Source organism: Terrapene carolina, unplaced genomic scaffold (genome assembly GCF_002925995.2).
Source record: "Terrapene carolina triunguis isolate 2854851 unplaced genomic scaffold, T_m_triunguis-2.0 Scaffold33723, whole genome shotgun sequence".
Lineage (NCBI taxonomy): Eukaryota > Metazoa > Chordata > Testudines > Emydidae > Terrapene > Terrapene triunguis.
The window spans coordinates 2,894,823-2,916,351 of NW_020698074.1; the positions used below are offsets into that span (position 1 = coordinate 2,894,823).

Here is a 21,529-nt window from a genome sequence, read left to right on the forward strand (position 1 = left end):
AAAGCCTCTGGATTGCAAGTCCAACCGCTCCCTCCTCGTGGTGAGAGCCGGTAACTGGCTTGGATAGCCAGGCGGATTGCGGAGGACGAACCCACATCCCACATTCAGTGGGGTGTGGGACGGGGTTGGGCAGCCCCATATGGTGCCACATGGATGCCCCCCTGGTAAGGGTAGCCTCCCCCAGGTACGGGTTGACTCCCCCTGGTAAGGGTTAGATTCCCCCTGGTAAGGGTAGTCTCCCCCAGGCACGGGTTAGTTTCCCCCTGGAAAGGGTAAGTTTCCCCCAGGTACGGGTTAGTTTCCCCCTGGAAAGGGTTAGTTTCCCCCTGAGAAGGGTAAATCTTTTAGCTATGGAAAAAAGTAATTTATATTTTTATACCGGATTGGCGCTGGACCGGGTTAATAACGCCCCCGCTGTTGGCTTTGATGCCCCGGCTGACAGTGTTAAATATATTAGGGGTGTGATCAGGGTCGCTGGACCAATGGATAAAATGGTGTGGACTATAATGAAGTCTCATGAGCATGAGAGTGAGAATCAAGTCCTCCCAGTGGAGCATGGAGAGGAGGTAGAGGAGAATGTTTGTGATGATCATGGTGAGGAGATTTTATCTATCTTACCGATGGTTTTTACAAGGGACACTTTTAATGATTTAACTATGGAAAGTTTCAATCCAGATTTTAAGTATTTAAGTACATTTGATGATCCATATGTTAGCGAATCGGGATATCTTAATGCTCATTTAGTTAATGGGTCTAGTTTATTAAATAGTTTTAGACCAAGTACTGATTTTAATAGGGATCGTAATAAGGATCTTAACAGTACTGGTAGTAATATAAATATATTAGAAAGTAGTTCGTGGAAGGATGGGGTTTTTTATTTAGAGTATCCCGTTGATAGTTTTAATTGTCCAATATGTCCCCAGATATTACCAACATTTGGTAAATGGGCCAAACACATTAATGTGGTTCATAAAAGTAAAGCCATACGAGTTGTATGTAGTAAATGTGGAAAATCTTCTCAATATCATAATATAGCTTGCCACTACCCCAAGTGCATACCCAAGAAGGCGGATACCCCAATGAAGAGCCATACGTGCTCGGTCTGTGGGCTTGGTTTTCATACTAGATCTGGATTGAGCCAACACTGTAGACATAGACACCCTGCTGTGAGGAATGAGCAAAGAAAAGAAGATATGGCTGCTAAAAGTAAGATCAAAGAGGGATCGACTAGATCTCGTATATGGACCAAAGATGAGGTTGCGCAGCTTATACAGTTGGAAAGGAAATATATTGGGAAAAGGAATATAAATAAATGTATTGAGAGCGAGATGAGGACCAAAACGAATAAACAAATATCAGATAAAAGACGAGAATTAGCAAAGAAGAAGTTAGTGGTAACAGGAGATAGGGAGGAAGTGACTGAGGTAGAGGACATTAGAGTAAATATATTAGAAATTCCGCCCCCAAGAGAGAGGATTTTCCCACTAAAAGGACACCCAGAAGTGGATTTAGTGGAGAAAATATGTAAACGGGGAAAACAAAGTAGGGAGGGAAGAGAAATAATAAATAGTTTAGGGGAAATTGAAGGATTATTAAAGGAGGATTTAACAAAAGCTCTCGGTTGGGCAATGTTGGAAAAAGTATGTTATTCATTAGTAGAGGGAAAGGACCCTAGAAATGAAAGTCAAATAGAGTTGAGGAATAAAGGAAAAGGGAAGATGAGAAAGGAGGGGAGAAGGAAGCAATTTAATGCAATTAGGAGATATGCTACAAAGAAAGCTAAGTATAAATTCTATCAACAATTATTTGATAAGGATAGAAGAAGATTGACTCGCATTATAATGGGAGAGCCAGATAAGGCTAAGTGTGCTATCCCTATGAAAGAAATTGAGGAATACTATGTCAATATTTTGGGAACAATTGGACATGGTAATATGATAGGGTGGCCATCATCCACAGAGAATGCGGATAATGATATATTAATGAGTCCGATCTCTGTGGATGAGATTAGAATAGCTTTAAGAGAAATAAGAAAAGATAGTGCTCCTGGCCCAGATAAAGTAAAAGTGAGCAATTTGTGGGATATTTTTAATTTAGACTCCTTAATACTTACAAAAATTTTTAATATATGGTTTCTAAATAGACAGGTACCAGATGAATTTAAGAAAAATAGAACGATTTTAATACCAAAGACACAAGATGAGGAGGAAATGAAGAAGTTAACATCTTGGAGACCATTGACAATTGGGTCAGTTTGGATTAGAATCTATACCAAAATATTAGCAAAAAGACTGGTGGAAACAGTTAAGATATGTAGTAGACAAAAAGGGTTTATATCCGCCCCTGGGTGTGAGGAAAATATTGCTATATTAGATAATTTGATTAAAGGGGCTAAACGAAATGGGAATGAAATTGCAATAGTGTTCGTAGATCTGGCTAAAGCATTTGATTCTGTGGGACACGGACATATAATAGCCGGGTTGAGAAGATTTGGTATAGATGAACATTTTATAGATATTATTAGGGACCTTTATGATAATTGCACAACTAGGGTATGGGTGGGTGATGAAGCTACTGAGTCTATTTTAATTAGGAGGGGGGTCAAGCAGGGTGACCCGTTGTCCCCAATTTTGTTTAATATTGCTATGGATCCCCTTTTAACTAGATTAGAAGTAGAAGGAAGTGGTTTTTATGTTAAGGGTAATGGTGTCACGTCATTGGCTTTTGCCGATGATGTGGCAATTTTAAGTAGCTCATATAAAGGAATGATTAAAAATTTGGGTATCTTAGAGGAGTTTTGTAAAAATACTAATCTCTCTGTTAATGTGAAGAAAACGAAAGGCTTTCATATTTTAACTAAACATAAAACCTATGTAGTTAATCCTAAGGATAATTGGCAGATAGGGTCAGAGGAGATTGAATATGTTCAACCAGGGGATTTTGAAAAATATTTAGGGGCTAGAATAGATCCCTGGATAGGTGTAGGGGGACCGGTACTTAAAGAAAAATTGAAAGATTGGAGTGAGAATTTAATTAAGGCCCCATTAAAACCGGCCCAAAAAATATTAATTTTACAGACATATATCTTACCGAAGCTATTTTATAATCTTCTTTTAATAGAACCCCCTTTTAATCTTTTAGACGATCTTGATGTGTTAGTTAGAAAAATAGTTAAAGAGATTTTACATTTACCTCAGTGTACCACAGATGGGATATTTTATTCTAGAGGTAGGGATGGTGGTTTAGCTCTCACTAAGTTTAGTGTGCAAATCCCAAATATGTTAATTCGTAAATGGAGGAGACATATTGTCTCGAGAGATGATTGGATGGACCTATCTTATCTATATGTAGGAGAAAATCTTGTGGATAAAATATTGTCATTTAGTGCAGTAACATCTCATCCCAAGAAATGGAGGGAAGAGGAATTTTTAAGATGGTCGGAACTGAGATGTCAGGGAATAGGGATAAAATATTTTAAAAATGATTTAATTAGTAATTCGATTTTTAGAAACTCTACTAAAGTTAAATCGTCAGCGTATATCGCAGCATTGCAGCTTAGGGCAAATATTTATCCTACTAGGGAGACATTAGCAAGAGGAAGAGGAGGTGTGAATGCTCTTTGTAGATGGTGCGGTAAAGTGCGGGAGACTGTTCCCCATATCTCAGGACAATGTTATAAGACTAAGAATGCTAGGATAAAAAGGCATAATAGAGTAGTGTCTGCAGTTGTAGATAAGGTTGGTAAATTAGGGTGGAAGGCAATGATAGAGCCCCATTTGAGAAATAGTAAGGGTGAGTTAAGAAAGCCGGATATTATATTTATAAAAGGAGATACAGCAGTGGTGGTTGATGTTACAGTGCGATGGGAGGATAATGCCGGAAGTTTGGAACAAGCCCACAGTGAGAAGGTGGCTTATTATCTTGAGTTAGAGGAAGAAATTAAAAACTTAACGGGAGGTAAAAATATTCACTTCTTTGGTTTTGTGCTTGGGGCGCGTGGCAAGTGGAGTGAAGGTAATAATGATTTGTCACAATTATTGGGAATGGACAGAAGTAAAAATTTTAAGGAGAGTATATGTAGACTTGTTTTATATTCCACTATTGGTATGATGGCTATATTCAGTGACAGGTAAAGATCCCGGAGTTTCCATTCCGTGTATCTTGCCAAAACTTAATTTTAGCTATTTTGGTTTCCATGCTCTAAATTTTCAAATTTTTAATATTGTTTTGAACATTAACTTATTTAGTGTTATTTAATATCTGTCCTTCAATAGAATGGTTTTAATTATATAATAAATACTTATTAATGGATGAAATTCCAATTTAAATTATTAGTTTTTTTTTTTGTTTTTTTAACTACTGGATGTGGATGCGGACTGGCCGCGTATAATAACCAGGAAAGGGCAGGTAGTCACGCCTGTACATAAATAGGGGATGGAGTCCTGGGGGGCAGTTAGGGGCAGGGGTCCCAGGAGGGGGCAGTCAGGGGACAAGGAACGGGGGGAGGGTTGGGGGTTCTGAGGGGGGCGGGAAGTGGGAGGGGCAGGGGCGGGGCTAGGGCAGGACAGGGGCGGGGCTCCTCCCGTCCTCTTTTTTGCTTGCTGAAATATGGTAACCCTATGACTGAGCCTCTCTTTATTTGTGAGGAGGCAGGCTGCAGCGTTCTGCACATGCTGAGTCTGAGAATTTGGGTGTGTGGGGACCATAGAGAAGGCAGTTTCAATGGTCGAGGGAAGAGGAGATGAAGGCTTCTACGAGGGTTTCAGTTACAGTGTTATCAAGGCAGTTGCATTTACTAACATTGCTTCACAGGTGGCGACAGGCAGCAATTGCAGATGAGATGTGATGGGGGAAGGGTGACCTGCAGAAGAATGGCTTTGGGGTAAAGGCATTGGGCTGGAAAGTGGGAGACCTGGGTGCTAGTCTCAGGTCTGCCACTGACTTACACACACTCGTACTGTAGACGCCATATAGGATATGTCTACGCTACAGCTGGGAGTGTCTCCCCCAGCCTGGGTAGATACATGTGCTAGCTCTGCTTGAGCTAGAGCACTAAAAAGAGCAGTGTGGATGGTGTGGTCCGAGCAGAAGCATGGGCTACTCTCTTGAGTACAAGCCTGCCTGAGCTTGGGTGGGTAGCCCATTCTGCTGCTTGTTCCACCATGTCCACACTGCTAATTTTAGCTCCAATGGAGCTAGTGCATGTCTGTCTATGAGCTATGGGAGGCCTGCTCCCAGCTGCGGTGTAGACCTACCTTAAAGTCTCCATGCTTCAGTTACCCTTCTGTCAAATGTGGCTAATACCACCTTATTTCACAGGGTACTGTGAGGATAAGTTGAGCTACACATATGAAAGTGCTAAGATAACACGATGGTGTGGGGGCACGATACAAGTATGGCGGTAGGTAGAAGAGAGGACATGGCTCTGTGCACTGCAAGGCTACTCTTATGAAATGGTCCAAATCAGTCTGGTTTTGAACCCACTTTATTTTTTCCATGTTATATTGTCAGAGATGTATGTAGTACTCATTCAAATTCAACTGCTTTAATGCCCCCTTTCATTGACAACAGGCAGTATAACAGCCTGCTGTGGTTATATACAAATTCAGAAATTACTTGACTAGATGAGTTCCCCAGTGCCCACTGATGTAAGGAGAGCATAACCAGTTATTTGTGTGAAATATAGGCTTACTGCTTGGAACAGACAGTACTGGCCATATAAGTGAGTTGGAAACACTGAACTCTGCGCATCACATAAAGCTGTACAGTGCGTTCTATTAAAATGTAAGCCTCAGTGGACGCAGTCCAACGTGTTGCAAAATTATGTCAATCAACAAATCCTACCCACTGTTAACTTAGAATTAATTTTATGTTTTCAGTTCATTCAAACAATAATAGGTTCTTCATTTCTCCCCTAATGCTGTATATTGAAGTATATTTTTTTGAATGTTTAAAAATGTACATTGCAGGCCAAAGTCAGCCCTGCAGCTCCATTGACTTCAAGGGATTTTCAACTAAAGCTGGACAAAACTAAGTTTATTTGCTGAAAAGTGCAGTTTCGCTGATCTGAAACTATTCATGAATTTGACACACATTCGACAAATAGTTTTTGGCCAATTTTTTTCCTGGCACTTGGGTGCCATTGACAAAAAAGGAGGAGGAGGTGCCATCACTTCCTTTATAAACATTAGTCCAGTGGTTAGGACACTCCCGTGCAGGGCTGACTCCAGGCACCAGCTTAACAAGCAGGTGCTTGGGGCGGGCAAGGGAGAGGGGTGGCACCTGCGGCAATTTGGGGGCGGCAGGTCCCTCGCTCCCTCCGGGAGCGAAAGACCTGCCACCGCCAATCGCGGCTTTTTTTTTTTTTTTTTTTTTGCTTGGGGCGGCAGAAATGCTGGAGCCGGCCCTGCTCCCGTGGGTTGTGGGAGACCTGGGTTCAATTCCCCACTCTGCTTGATGTGGAGAAAGGATGTGAACTTGATTCTTCCCCCTCTAGTAAGAGTGCCTTAACCTCTGGGCTATGGGATGTTCTTGGGTGGTGTGTAGTCACTCGCTCTCCTTTTGAAGATGTTCCACTTTATATATAAATAGTCATTAGAGCAATGAGACTGGGTTTCCCACAGCCCAGGGAAGTGCCCTAACCACTGAACAATAGAATCATTCTCTCTGGCCCAGTGAATATATAATATTTATACACAGCAGAACACCTTCACCAGGCGACTGGGGGTATGTCTACACTGGAGCCAGAAGTTGTAATTTCCAGCTCAAGTAGACATAGCCACGCTAGCGCGCTAAAAATAGAAATGTAGCCATGGTGGCGTGAGTTGGCCTAGTCGCCTGAGTCCATATCTAGATCATACTTTGGACGGTTAGTCACTTGAACCGGCGCAGTTGCACTGTGCCCAAAAATCTTTCTGGAAACATCTAGAGGTATATATGCCAAACCTGAGTGATCCCACACACCTATTGCTAAAGCCTTTATCCTTCCTCATCTTTCTCTTGTTTTACATTTGTTTGTGGTCCCTCATTTGCAGTTAGGACTTGATCTTGCAAACACTTACGCAAGTGAGTACACGTCCCCTTGAACCCAATGGGACTACTTTTGTGGATAAAATCACTTATGTCCGTAGGTGTTTGCAGGATTCGGCCTTAAGTTCTTTGGTGTGGCAACTGTGGGTGAAATCCTGGCCCCATTGAAGTCAATGGTAAAACTCCCATGATTTCAGTGGGTGCAGGATTTCACCTTTCGTCTTTTTATTTGTCCTATACGGGTCTGATGCAAATTCCTTTGAAATCAGTGGGAGCATGCTTTTGGGTGCTTTATAAATAATAAAGAGCAATAACATTTTTAAACCCATGACAGATTGTGTTGAAAGGTATCGGTGCAATCTGGACATAACTGAGAAGAAGCAGAAAAAGGAGAAAATATTAGAACTGGAAATATTATGTTTTAATTGACTTTCATCCTTTGCTGTGCTATTGGGACTAATTCATATCCTTATCTGCCTGAAATCTTCTAATTTAATTTTGTGAACATTTGGCAATGTTTGGTTTTTGAAAGCTGAATTGTACAGTGACTTTCTTGAAGAACATGTTCAACTAAACCATGAGCCAGCTCTATTAGTTTTATAGTGAAATAAAACATTTGTTTATCAAAATGTCAACAGGACTGGCATGCAACAGTTGTTCTAGCTCCTTAACAGGAAGACATGGAGGTTGGCTGTGTTTTTAAAAAAAAATAATTTTTTTCATCTGCTCTCCTAAATGAAGGGCTAAACCAATTTTTAAAAGTCTGAGGCTCGGAGAAGATTGTTTAATGAATAGAGTGGGGTGGGAAATGGTGTTCCTGTCATGAATGTTTTTAAGATTTCAAAATTTTCATGTTCATGTTCATCAAGATAGAACTGAGACGTCCAAAAAATGTAAATGAAAAAGAGAGTGACTCTAGATAGCACCCTAGATAGGAGACCGAGATTCAAGTCTCTGGTGTGAAAGAGGAAGAGCGGCAATGTAAACCTACATCTCCTACATCCCAGGTCAGTTCTGTAACCATTGGGCTATTAGCTATTCTGCAGTGGATCTTAATCTCTCCTATAGGAGCTGTTCCCCTTGGTGTCAATAATTACATATTCATTGGGTCAGAGGGAATGACTGACTCTATAGCCGGGTGGTTAGGGCCTTCACTGGTGATGTGGGAGATTCAGGAACAAGTCCTTGTATCTCTTGACATCTAAGGTTAGTACCCTAACAACTGGGCTATTGGCTATTCTGGAATGGGTAGTGCACACTCGTGTGCATGCGCTCTCTCTCTCTCTCTCTCTCTGACCTGAAACCTATCCCAACAAAAGTTCATCGAAACCGATATGTTCCCACAAAAAGTTTGTTTCAATATATTGGCATTTCTGGCAAAAATCATTTTGTTGAAAATTTCCTGACCATCTCTATTAATAAGTGATTAGTGTTTCATCTCCTAGTCACTGGTCCTGGTAAAGTTGGTAGTGCCTGAAAGCTGTTACTTGCCTAGTGAATGATTGGTGGCCTGTGTGCACAATGAAATGATGGTCTCACTCTAGTTATGAGCACACTGGCATTGGGCCAGGTCTTCACCGGGTGTAAATCGGTGTAGTTCTGTTGTGCTCAGTGGAGCTAGCCTGACTTACTCTAGCTAAGCACCTGGGTGATCCATTTTAGCAATCTCAGCAGGCGAAGGAGTCAGTGAGTTGAGATGATGAAATAACTTCTCCCTCATAGACGTGATCCCTCTAGATTAGAGCCGAGGCACTAGCATGGGGAATTTTGCGTTCCCTACGTGAGCTGCATCTGTCCTGTGGATAAACAACAGAGATCATTTTCCAGGGCTACCTATCTGGTACCTTTCATCAGCAAAAGAAGCTATATTTTAAAATAATAAAGAAGACAGCTATCTTCTTCTCAAAAGGGTTAGGTGTCTACATTGCAAAAGCCTATGCAAAGCTGTTGAAGTCTTGGAAAATTGACACTTCCTGGGAGCCAGATGTATAGGATATGGAATTAGACCATAAGTGGGTGACCATGAAAGATTACAGGGCAACTTTTCAGGTACAGAGTCAGGGTGAGGAGAGAATTTCCCCAGGATGAGCATGTCCCATTTAAATAAAAATACGTTACTGTGGTGGGAATCAAAGGGTTCGAGTTGGACAGATCAAGAATATGTGACAGACATTGGCACAGTCCTATTTAAGGATGAAAGACAGACTCTAACAAAGAAGGGCTCCTGTGACATTCCTGCCTGCCTGGCATCGTCCCAGAAAAGTAATTCTAGAAAGAAAAAGCCATGACTGTTGGTCCTCATCACATAAAAGATCACTTTTAAATAAACAAATACAAAATTCTCCCTTACAAGGAGAGGCTAACTCTACAAATGACTGTCTGTACAGGGCTAGTAATAAAGTGGTGGGGATACAGGTGAACTGCCCTGAGAACTTGTTTTAAATTACATTTTCATATGTTCCTACTGGAGTTGCTGCCTTAAACTCTGAACCTGAAAGATGCACCATGCTGGTGGACCCTGAGCCCACATAGAACCCCACTGTGTGGATCCAGGGGTTATCTATACATGTGTTGCACCATGAGGATCAAGGCTGTACTTTGAATTGATTATGCCATCAGACCTGTCACTCTCAGCACTATCTGCAATTTTAGCAGATTCTGAAAAATTGAGAGAGCCCTCAGCTGTGACAAAATGTCATTCATTTCCCTACTCAACTGTTTAGACCTTAGGTGTTTTTACTAGTGTGAAATGCTAAAGTAATTACTTGTTAGTCCTGTCACTGTTTCCTTTAGTACATGTTTTAAAAATGGTTTCCATGAAGAAACCAGTGGTTTATTAAGTTCTTTTGGTCTTCAGTAGAATAACACACACCATGAGGAACTGATTTGGTTCTAAAGGGGTAACATGCCAAGCAGTTCCTTGTAAATTCCTTTGTAATTTAGCAAGGAGTTAATGGTTACTTATTGTGAAGTGTTACCAGGCTATATGGTCAATGTTTTTAGAAACTCAATTACTCTGTTTCCCTGGAGCCCCCTTTATCCAGGGGAAGATGTTGTAATATGCAGGAAGTGGCAATATGTTGCAATTGCACATTCATTCGTTTGGTAAAGCTTGGAAAATAAAGCTCAGAAAACTGAGATGGGCCCATGTGTCAAAAGTTGGATTCAGATCTGGGTTTTAAACACTCCAAAGTTCAGGGTGTTTTGGATGCCAGGTTTTGATTTGGCCCATTGTGAAGATTCTGGTTCAGACTTTGAGAGTTTGGGGGTGTTTGTTTTAGGAGGTATGGTTCCTGTTTGTCTCTAGAAAATAACTGGAGAGTGTTTTGAATAAAAAGGGGACAGATTGATTTTTAGCAATAAGAGGCCTTGGTACAGCAATAAATACTTCCTCTGGCCCAGGTGGAGAGCGAGGAGTTTTGGTGTTCAAGCGGGAGCTCATGGGAGGGAGTTGGCAGTGTGGAGAGAGGAACTCAAAGATAAGGGCTGAAGAACTTGTACAGATTGAAGAAGCACTCTGTACACTTCAGGGGTCCTGCTTCTGATTCAAAGACTGAATGGTAATAAGTAGTAGTAGAGAGGAGAAATTTTTATCTGGCCACCCATGCAGTTGATTGGTTTATTGTGTGGGCAGCACTGCTTCCTTTGGAGTTGTCCCACACTTTACAGATGATCTGAGCAATTTCGGCTCTGAAGCTCAAACCGGCAGCCATTTTACATTCCATTTCTTCCAAGAAGGGTAGAGGCCAAGTACATGTAGCTTGCATGCAATGATAGCTGCACCATAGTTAAGGTTCCTAAACCATTACAGAGTTCCGTTTAAACCTTGACAATGACCTTAGCAGCAGTACTGGGTTTACCATGGTGCCGGGCCCAGAGTTAGAAGGGATCCCGGCCAGCCAGATCCCCTGGTCGGCTCAGCTGGCCAGGAAAACTGCTCCCTCCCCCGCTCTGCCCCCACCCCGCCTCTTCCCCAAAGCCCCCGCCCCTGATCTGCCCCCGCCCCGCCACTGCAACGGGAACCGCCCTGCACCTCTTGGGCTGGTGGCCATGGTGTCCACCTGTAGGGTTTCAGGCTCCACTCCGGCTACAGCAGCCATCAGGTGACCCAAGGGAGCCCAGCTAGCCTAGGGCTGGTGGGTACAGTGGCGATTTAGGGGGAGGAGGAGCCCCGACCCCGGCAGGAGCTGCGCTGGGGGGGGGGAAGGGGTGAGGGAGGAGGAGGAGCCCTGACCCCGGCAAGAGATGCAGCGCTGAAGCCCCAGCTGCCCTAGTGCAGAAGATGCAGGGCTAAAGCCCTGACCCCCCTCTGTGCGGAGCTGGCCTGAGCCCCTCTCTCTCCTGTTTCCCTCTATGTGGAGCTGGCTCTCATTCTCAGGCTGTGAAGAAATTCAGCCCAAATCAACCAACCTGGGTATGTTCATTTCCCCCATCATGACACAGCCATGAATGGATTTAGCCTAGGAGGCAGGGTCAGCATTAGCCCCATTTGGCAGGTGGGATCTAAGGCACCCAGAGGTGAAGTGACTTTCCCAAGGCTAAGCAGGGAGTCTGTGGCAGAACAGAGAACCAAACCCAGAACACCTGGCCCCCAGGCCTGTGCCTTAACTACCCACTGGCAAAACCAGAAGTCCGCACCTATGATGGGATGGGAAAGAGAAGGGGATAGGGGAAGCGGGAGCCCAGCATGCAGATCCCCTTGGCAGCAGCTGGTGCTCCCCTGTTAAGCAGGCCCATCAAACCCTCACCCTGACACGCCCCAGCTCCCCTGCATCTGTACCACCCTGATGAGCCCCCCCGACACCCTCCCCACTGAGCCCCAACCACCCCCCCCCCCCCCCCCCCCCCCCCCCCCCCCGGCTGAGCTCCAACCACTTTCACTTAGTCCCCCCTGCAGACTCTCATTGCCCCTGCACCTGGAACCTCCCTGTGCATCCAGATCCCCCACTGAGCTGCCTGCCCCCAGACTGCCCCCACAGAACCCTCTTACCCCCATCTGGATCCCCCCACACTAAGTCCCTCTGCACTTGGATCCTACTGCCAGGCTGAGCCTCCCTGCCCACATCTGGTGTGCCTGGCGCAAAAAGAGCAGGGCCCCAGGGTGTTTCTGTGGCAGGCCTGGCCCTTGTGCTGTGTCAGGGTCAGGTTCAGCCTCACTGCCAAGTCCCTGTCCCAGGGGGCGGGGGAGGCTGGAGGGTATTCTCCCACCTCAGTGGCCTGTGCTCCCCACTGCCATGGCGGAGCTTCCACATTTATTTATTGTAAAAAAAAAAATTGCAGAATTTAAAATATTATGCACAGAATTTGATGCAAAATTCCCGCAGGAATATGGGGCGCTGTACAGCTGTGCTGGTGGGACTGTGAAGGGGGTGCTGGACAGTAGGGGATCTGTAGGTGGGGGAGCTGGGCAGGGGGTATGGTATGCAGGGTGCTGTACAGCTGTGCTGGTGGGACTGTGAGGGGAGTGCTGGACAGTAGGGGATCTGTAGGTGGGGGAGCTGGGCTGGGGGTATGGTATGCAGGGTGCTGTGCAGTTGTGGTGGGAGGTCAGCGGGAGGGGTCTCTGGGCAGGCGGTGCTGGGCATAGTGGGACCGGGGGCATTGGGCATAGGGATCTGTGGGGGAAGTCTCTGGGTGAGGGGGTGCTGGGCATAAGGGCAGGGCCCTGGGCAGGGCGGCAGTGTGGAAGGGGCACGCTGGCAGCGCAGGGCTGGGCGGACCAGTATGTGTCTAGCAGTTATGGGTTGTAAACTGTGTCCTTGTGCTGGGATGAGTGGGGCCACTCCCGCTGAGCTGCACCTCATTGCCCCCAACCGGCCTCTCGCTCTGTGGACCACCCCCCATCACATGCCCTATTTCCTCAGTGGGGGCCCACAAATATGTTTGGTGCTGGGCCCACAAAAAGTTAATCCGGCCCTGCTTAGCAGTGTTACAGCAGAATAACTCCTCAGCTGTGTGAACCTGTGACAGTCAGTGTGATGTATGATTGACCTGTTAATCCAGAAGCATATGAAGTCAATGTTAAGGTTTTGCATTGGAATGCAAGTTTGATGAATTTGAGGTATATGTTTTTTGGTATCTCTTAGAGTTGGAAATGAAACCTTATGAAGGGATGAAGTGTGTTGTCAATTGCATTGTAGGCAATATGAAAGTGGGAATGAATGCACAAGTCTTTCCTCTCAGCATTCTTTTATTGTTTTGGGTGGATGGAGTGTCCTGCCACTAGACCTAGATTTTATTTGCTAATAAGACTGAGATGAGGGTGGTTGTGATTAGTTTGGTTTGCTGAATACACCAGTATTGTAATACTTTGTTCTTTTATATAGTACCTCTTAACCGTGGCGCTCAAAGCACTTTATAAATACTAAGCTTCACCACACTATGTTGCATAAAACTACACCGCTATGTTATAGTTGAGTATTACTATACCTATTTTACAGATGGAAAATCTGATTCACAGGAGAGGTTAAGTGACTTGCCTAAGGCCACACAGCAAGTGAATGACAGATCTGGAGAGAGAATCCAGGGGTCCTACTCCCTTTTGTAACTTTTAGCCAACATTTACAGCAATGTGGCTGGACAGCTCAGCTGGGAACAGAAGAGTGTATTGCCTTAAACTACACAATTATAATTTAATAGGCAATATTGTTGCTGCTGGTATATACCACTGAGACCTACAATTCCTGGGTCTGCTTTCTTGCCCTCTTGCTATTGTCCTGCTATTCCTGTCCTGTCACTGAAAGTTTGTAGCCATATATGATCACAAATGGGATTTTTTTGTTGCTGCTGTTCCTCTTCAGCAAAGACTGGTCAACTGTACATTTTGGCAATATACATGTACTGCGGAAGAGAGGCCTAAATTTCTGAGGCTCACTGAATTCCTGAGTTTTTCCTCCTTTGGCTCCAGTTAGTCTTTTTTGTGGCTCAGCACTCAGCAGTACATGTGGAATGAAGCAGGGAGCTCAGCGAACTGTGAGCTGCGCACAGCTGGCACGGAATGACATGACTGTGGTTTGTTTTCTTCCTCCCCCTCCAATCTAGAGTATAAGAAGAAATACGGGGAAGAGCATGGCTCGTGTCAGGCTGGAATAGCGGGCTTCTTCACTGAGGTGGGTAATGGTGGTTTTGAAGAAAAGTTCAAGTTTGTGGATGCATTTTCCTGCTTGTTTTGCCATGTACACTGGGAAGGAGTGTGGAAACAGAAACGCGCCGTTAGCTGCATTCAATGCACTTGGCATATTTCCTTTTATAATGTTCTGACTTCAATAACGCAGCAAACAAACCCCCACCTTTTACAATGTCTCTCCTCCCACAGTTCTGGAAATGCGTCACTGTGAAGTCTCATACATTACATAATACATATGAACCACATGAATGGATTTCTGCTTGAGTACCCCCAGGGAAGAATTAATGAACTTTGAAGACTATCCTGAGGGAATATTTTAACCATATAGGTCCCACAGTTTCTGTCTCAGGATTTACACTTTATTTATTCTCTTAAATTTTGTTTTAAAATTTCCCCCCCATGAATGAAATGATTTTTAATAGTCCTTAAATTTAGAAAACATACTGTTTTCTGATGCCTTATCCATTCTTTCTGTCTCAAACTGGTATTGTGGAATATGTTTTTCAGAGCTGTGGCTGGGCAATTACATAAATGCTGGGTCAAATTAATCCCTGATGTAACATCATTGATCTCACTTCAATGACATTAGGGTTCATTATTTCTGCAGTGAAATTTTGTTTTTGAACTTCCAAAAAATTAGAACATTTTACCCTAAATTTCTCAGTAGCATTCATATCAAACACAAACTACCTTCTCCTAATGGTACACTCATCTCTTTTCAGAATTTCTTCATTTTTTTCCTGTTAGTTTTTAAAGCCAAAGATACCATGGAGGAAAGAGTCTGTTTCTCTCTTCATATGTGATTCGGTAAGGGCTGAGTCCTATAACCCTTACTCACTTGAGCAATTCTTACTCATGAGGGTAGCTCTTTTACTATTAGTGGGACTACTTGTTTGAGCAAACGTTACATGATCAATGTTTAAGGCATCAAAATAGATTTTTACCTGTCTCATGGTGTAGAATATTGTTTGCTGTATGTTTAGAAAGATAAAAACAAATATTAGGCCAACATTTTTCAATAGTGACTAGTGATTTTTGGGTTCCCAATTTGAGAGTTTTTTGAAAAAGAGGCCTGAGGTGCAGAGAGTGGATGCCCAACACATTCTGCATATCAGATTCCTTCAAGTTGTCCTAAGCTGGGCATGTAACATCTCTACGCATGTTTGAAAATCCTGGCCTTTGTGACTAATGATGATGACTTTACATTGATACAATATCAGAGATGGGCCTGAGCTGCGAAATTCAGACCTAAGATGAAACTTTCCTGAAGTTCCACTGTTTAATCCAATGGTGAGATGTCTGTGACTTCTGCTGATGCACTGAAAGGTGGAGGATAGCATGATTATTAATGGTTCATTTAGTGAAACACTGTAGATAAATTAAGCCCCTATTCAATATCCCGTTTGATTAAAAAGAAAGAGGAGGCCAATAGAAGGATGGAATAGGATAGGTGGGATCTGGAAAGCAGCATAAACTTAGGGCCTTCTCTTCTCAGTTCTCCCCTTCTACTTCTATTCATCTTTCTATTCCAATCAACCCTATGCCCCTTCTTCCCTGGGTCTGGTTCCTTCATCTTTAAAAGTAGTCAGTGGTTTTCTATGGTTGTTACTTCAGTGTGTGCCATTGCCATTAGCCTGCTAACTCCTGGGCTGTCCTAAATCAGTTACTTTGGAAGCATTGCTTCCTGTTAGTGACTGCCAGAAGGTATAGCTTTGAATTGCCAGTTCAGAGTGCTTGAGAGAGAACTAATAGATGCACAGCAAGAGGAGCAATAGGAGATGCAGTAAGAAAATTTTAAAATTCATGAACCTCAAAAGTGCTGATGACAATGGAAAAGGAGAAGAAAAGAAGGTAACCACTAAACTGAGAGGTCCAAATTCTGATGGGAGTCCAAGTGACTCCATGCAATACTAGAAGGGAATCTATGGGCTTAGCTACGCAGTGCAGCAATGTGCACTATATGGTTGTGGTTTCTAAAGCACACTAATGTATTGCACAGTAACTGGTCCGTATAGACCCTGCTAGTGTGCCCTAAGAGTTCCCTAGTGTGCTTTAATGTAGTGCTGTTTGAAACAGCAATATGTAAAAATGCACTAGGGAACTTTCAGCAGCAGGGCCTACATGGACCAGTTAGAGTGCAATACACCTCTACCCCGATATAATGCTGTCCTCGGTTGCCAAAAAATCTTACCGCGTTATAGGTGAAACCATGTTATATCGAACTTGCTTTGATCCGCCAGAGTGCACAGCCCCGTCCCCCCGGAGCGCTGCTTTACCATGTTATATCCAAATTCGTGTTATATCGGAGTAGAGGTGTATATCAGTGCGCTTTAGAAACCACACCCACATAGTGCGCATTGCCTGCTGTGTAGACAAACTCTGGTGTAACATTCCTGTCCCCTGAGTGTATATATCACATAAACTTCGCCATCCTTAACATGCAGTTAGACTCACTTTGACTTATTTATTTAGATTCCCTTAGATGCAGAGGGTCAGACTTGGAGGTGATGTGTAAGTTAGGGCCCCTTACACTGAGTTAGACTCCCTTGGAGTTGCTTATGTTCTTTTCGGGTTCTTAGTCTATTGGAGTCTAAGCTAGTAGAACTTATGTGCCAAGGAGGTGGAATTTAAACGAGTCTCTTTATGCCTTCTGGTACGGAAGGTAGAGCTCTCCTAGACGTCAGCAGAGTGGGTGTAATTAGTGCGAGGAGTTCAAGGTAATGTGAGAGGGATCTAATTTACACACCACCATCAAATTTGGCCCAGAGGGTTTATTGTCTTGGTTGATATAAACAGAATTAGGGTACGCTGCATGAAAAACTGGAATGAGATATTCCCAAGTATACTGGGAATGGGTGGCAACCCTTATGACAATGGCAGTGTGTCTGGTAACAGGAGACTTGTCAGCAACAGCTGTTTCCTGGCTTGTCTGTACTATCAAGGCTGTTTCTTTTTCCATGCTGTAAACCTCCCTCACCAGCCTAGTTCAAAAGATGTCTTTGAACTTTTAGTGCTCCTGCCTTATGGAGCTTCAGCCTGAGCAAGAAATGTAGATAAACGACTTCTGGGTCAAACAGGGAAGCCCCTACTGTACACTCGTGCACTCAGTCCTGCTGATGCTAGTTGTTTCTGCCCAGGGAAAATCCATTGTTCTCAAGGGCATAGCCACTCCCAAGAAAAAAACCCTGTAGCTTAGCACACCCCTCTATTTAGCTGCGTATTGCAATCTATGTCCTTGTGTATCATCATGAAATGCCCGTATTTAGGCTCCGCTGGACTGGAACTCTCTAGCACAGGAGTTTATCACCACTCTTCTGGTAATGGGGGGCTGTGTTACTGGCATGATTGCTGGGTTACAATTTCCTGTGACCTTTTTTTATAAAAAACAGGTGAAGAAAACCAGCTGTCTGTCAGCACAATGAAAAGAAACAAGGAAACTCTGTACCACAGGCCTCCTGGATTTCATAGTATAGCTGCATGAGGCACAGATTTACATATACATTCACACAATTGTACAGCAATAATTCATGGCTGTGCTGCTCTGTCTTGTCAGAGCTGAGAATAATGCTTATTACGTTCATCATTGATGTGGCAGAGAATTCCCTCCAGCGCCCTGTGGTTTGGAGTAAAGTCTCTCTGGATTTAGGGAACTGAGTATGGGATTTCCTTCCAAAAGCTCTAGCTGCCATATTTCACATTGTACACAACAGATCTTCAGTGACCAAAACATACATTTAAAAAAAATCCTGGATGAAGGGCTTTCAAATGACAGCACGTGATATAAGAATCCCAGGTGGGATTCTGCCTCATCATTATATATGGTCCCCTGAGAAAAGAAATGATCTTCCATTTCACCATCCTGAGGTGGTCTTCCGTCATACAAGCAACAGAAACACAACTGCTTAGATTTTAATTAAAAGATGCACATAAAAAGCTACAGGTCAGTGCATCATTTTTTCAATCTGCTGTGCTCAGAAATGCCTATTTTATATTCTAAGAGCATCCTAATCTGGGGTTTGCATGTCCATGTAGAATCCCATGTTTGAAAACTGGGCCTAGACTCTGGCACTTTTCCCAGAAGTGTCACTCTTTAAATCCCTTTACTTTGCCTTGCAGCTTCCCTCCTTTGCCCCTGCCCCCAGTCTGCCTCCTGCACCAATTTGTTTCTACAGAGGCACATTTATACTGAGGCTTCACTTTAGGGTGGTCTGAAGCACTTAGACATAGTTTTCTCCTTTTAGGAACAACATTCATGTTGTTGTAGTAGTGATATTCCTACACTTTGATCAAACTTTGATAAACTCCTCAGAACAAGGCAAGCTTCATATAAGCGTAGGTCTTAAATGGGGAAAAAAAGTTGGTTCCTCCCTTTCCCTATTGTGCTCCTCTGGCAAACCAGCAGAAACAGTGACATTGTAACTTAGTCAATTCCAAGACTTGTACAGTTTGCATGATGACCACGATTCATGGCTTGTGCTGAGGTAAAAGGAAAGAGTGTGGTTTTCCCCAGTACCTGTGGAATACAGCAAGGGTAGTCTCTCTCACCAGCAATGAGTTTGAATGCCTCATACACTATTGAGGGGTGAGGAAAATAGAAGCCAGTTTTCACTCAGTTCTCTTACATCAGAGACTGTCCAGTTCTTATGATGAGCTTATATTAACTCCTATTCTACCCTTTCCTAGTTCAGCTAAATCAAATCCTTCAAATGTGACACTAGTTTTTTCAGCTGGGCTTGGCTTTCAGCCAGGGATCACCGTCTATATGATTTCACTCTGAGCTCAGCTTGTTTTGTTTTTGTTTTTCTTTTCCACCACTACCACTGTATATTACATGTTTGTGGTTCTCATTGATAATTAGAAGGCTCCCCTTCTCTCAAATGGAATGATGGGAAACTCAGTGGCTTCCACTTGCACGGGTCCATTTGAATCTTTCTTTGATTTTAGTTCACAAGACTTTGTTCAGCCTGAGTTTTGCTTTGAATGTCAAGTCCAATAAACTCAAAGCAAAACTCAGCTGAAATGTTAATACCATCACATTTTTCCTGATTTCAGATCAAAACAAAGTATAACCATCAGGTGCCTAGTAGTTTCCACCTGAAACTATAAATTGTCCCAGGTCCCTTTGAAACTCCGCTGAAGTACATGACTCTGGTCTGAGTTTTGCACAGTTCCACCCTCAAAACACAGCCTTAAACGCACGAGGAAATCTACATTTTTAAGGTCCTCATATAATCAATTTCTCTTAAATACATAGGTCCAAATCCTCAGCTGATGTAAGGATCAATTGACTTACAGCAGCTGAGGATCTGGTCCCTCAGCCTGTTTTGAACCATAGACTTTTTGTCTACAATGTCACCTGGAAGCTGTGAGCCGTCGGCAGCAGGCTGGGAGGTAGATCGAGGGTGCTTGTTGAACAAGTGGATGAATTCTGTAGCTCAGTTTTGATGCTTCTTGGGGGTAGTAGGAGGACGAAGCAGCTGGGAGGAACAGTTGTTGGAAGAGCATGTTTGTAGGCATGTTCAATAGCTTGTGAGATTGATTGGGGATGCTTCTTGTCGAGGTAGCAGGAGGGTTCAACAGAGGTGTATTGATTCCAGGTATCTGTGTGAAGGGCAAGGGTTGGAGGAGAGCTTAGGTATTTTAATAGTGGGGTGAAGTGCCTCCAGTATTGGCAAAAACTTGCTTAGGGGGATGTTTGGGATGAAAAGTACTGTATAAACATAGGAATAATTCTGACTCTTTTCTGTGGGCAGATTCATGCGTGAAGCCTTGATTTAAATCTCCCCTGGCCTTATAAAACATAACGATTGCTTGCTGCGATTAATTCTTTCATATTTTTTTCTGGTTCCTGTCCATCTCTGTTTTCTTTTCTCTCATAGGAGCTGGTCATCATGGGAGCACCAGGGTCTTTTTACTGGACGGGAACTATCAAAGTGTTGAACCTCACTGACAACACCTATTTCAAACTGAATGATGATGCTGTGATAGCCAGGCGGTACACATACTTAGGCAAGTAGCTGCTCGGACCCCGATGTCAGGCTGGAATTAGGTTAAAATAATGGTGCAATTGTTTTTCAGTGGAAATAATGTTTTGTTGGTGTAAAGTAAAAGAATAAGTGGCTAGCTTAAAATGGTTTGAGTGGCTGGTGACAAAATATATAGGAAAAAAGCAGTGAAGGACTTTCACTAGTTCATTTCCCCCCCCCCCTTCCAACATTATAGCTGTTGGAATATAGAAAACAGGTTTGCATTGTGAGACCGTATGGTCTAGTAGACTAAGTAACAGACGGGAAGCCAGGAATGCCAGAGTTCTAGTTGTGGCCATGCCATTACTTACTGTGTGGTTTGGGCTAAGCGGCTCCTCTGTATCTGTAGAATGATTAGTTTATTTGAAGAAACAAAGCACTATATAAATGATTTATTAGTAAGAGACTATTGAGGGATGGGCTAGGGAGTGGAGCAGATTTTGTAGGTGTTTAACAGTCTAGGCTTTTAACTTCTAGAGGCCTTGCTTTAAAATCAACTGATGTCACAAGTGAAATTAATTTAAAGGCTTCCACCTAATCCCCAGTGTTTAGGAGTGTCAAGACTTGGAAAACTCAACAGGCAACAGTCTAATGCTGTTTGACTAAAGACTCAGGCTGATTTTCCTTAACCTGCAGTCTTTTATAAATATAATTTAGCAGGTGCCACTCAAGGATAGTTAAATGAACAGTGTGTGTATATATGTAAAGTCATATATAGATTTTTCCACTGATTAGACCTGAATTACAGTGTTTAGCATGTGGACGGGAGAACCATAATTCACAATGGAGGGGCGAGCTGAATGCAAAACATCCTTAAAAGGAAAAGAAACCCAGTTCTCTCCTTAGACTCCTTTAAACTTATTATATATCATTTTTAATTTAGCAAACAAGATAAAACTTTGATCTACCTGTTTCAAATACACTTTCTTTATATACTGTTTCAAATTCACTCCTGTTTTTTCTTTTTCAAGCATTAACTTTGTTGATCTCTTCATCTAATGTTTTGTTTTTTTCCCTATGAACTGAAAAGGCACTTGATTTTTCCATGCCATGATGGGCAGTTACTTTAACTGAGGGAGTATTATTCTCTTTAGCATACATGAGACTGTCATTCACAGGCATAAACAGGGCGGGTGCAAAGATGTTTTGCGCCCTAGGCGAAACTTTCACCTTGCGCCCCTCCCCCCCCCGAGCCCTGTGGCAGCTCTCTGCCCCCCCTGCGGCAGCTCCCCCCGGCCCGGGGAGCCGTGCGGCAGCTCCCCGCCCCAGCTCCCTCCGCCTAAATACCGCCGCCGACCGGGGTGGCCGAAGATCCGGTCGCCGCCGAAGGACCCGAAATACCGCCTCC

General features: G+C 43.4%; 1 protein-coding gene across 1 annotated transcript in view; it reads left to right on the top strand.

Annotated features, from left to right (window-relative positions):
* Nucleotides 1-21,529, top strand: part of LOC112104941 (integrin alpha-9) — a 295,892-nt gene that overhangs the window by 30,090 nt on the left and 244,273 nt on the right. The window contains exons 5-6 of the mRNA XM_026663550.2: nucleotides 14,071-14,138; nucleotides 20,035-20,164. Coding sequence (XP_026519335.1) covers nucleotides 14,071-14,138; nucleotides 20,035-20,164 — 198 coding nt within the window. The remainder of the gene's footprint in view (nucleotides 1-14,070; nucleotides 14,139-20,034; nucleotides 20,165-21,529) is intronic.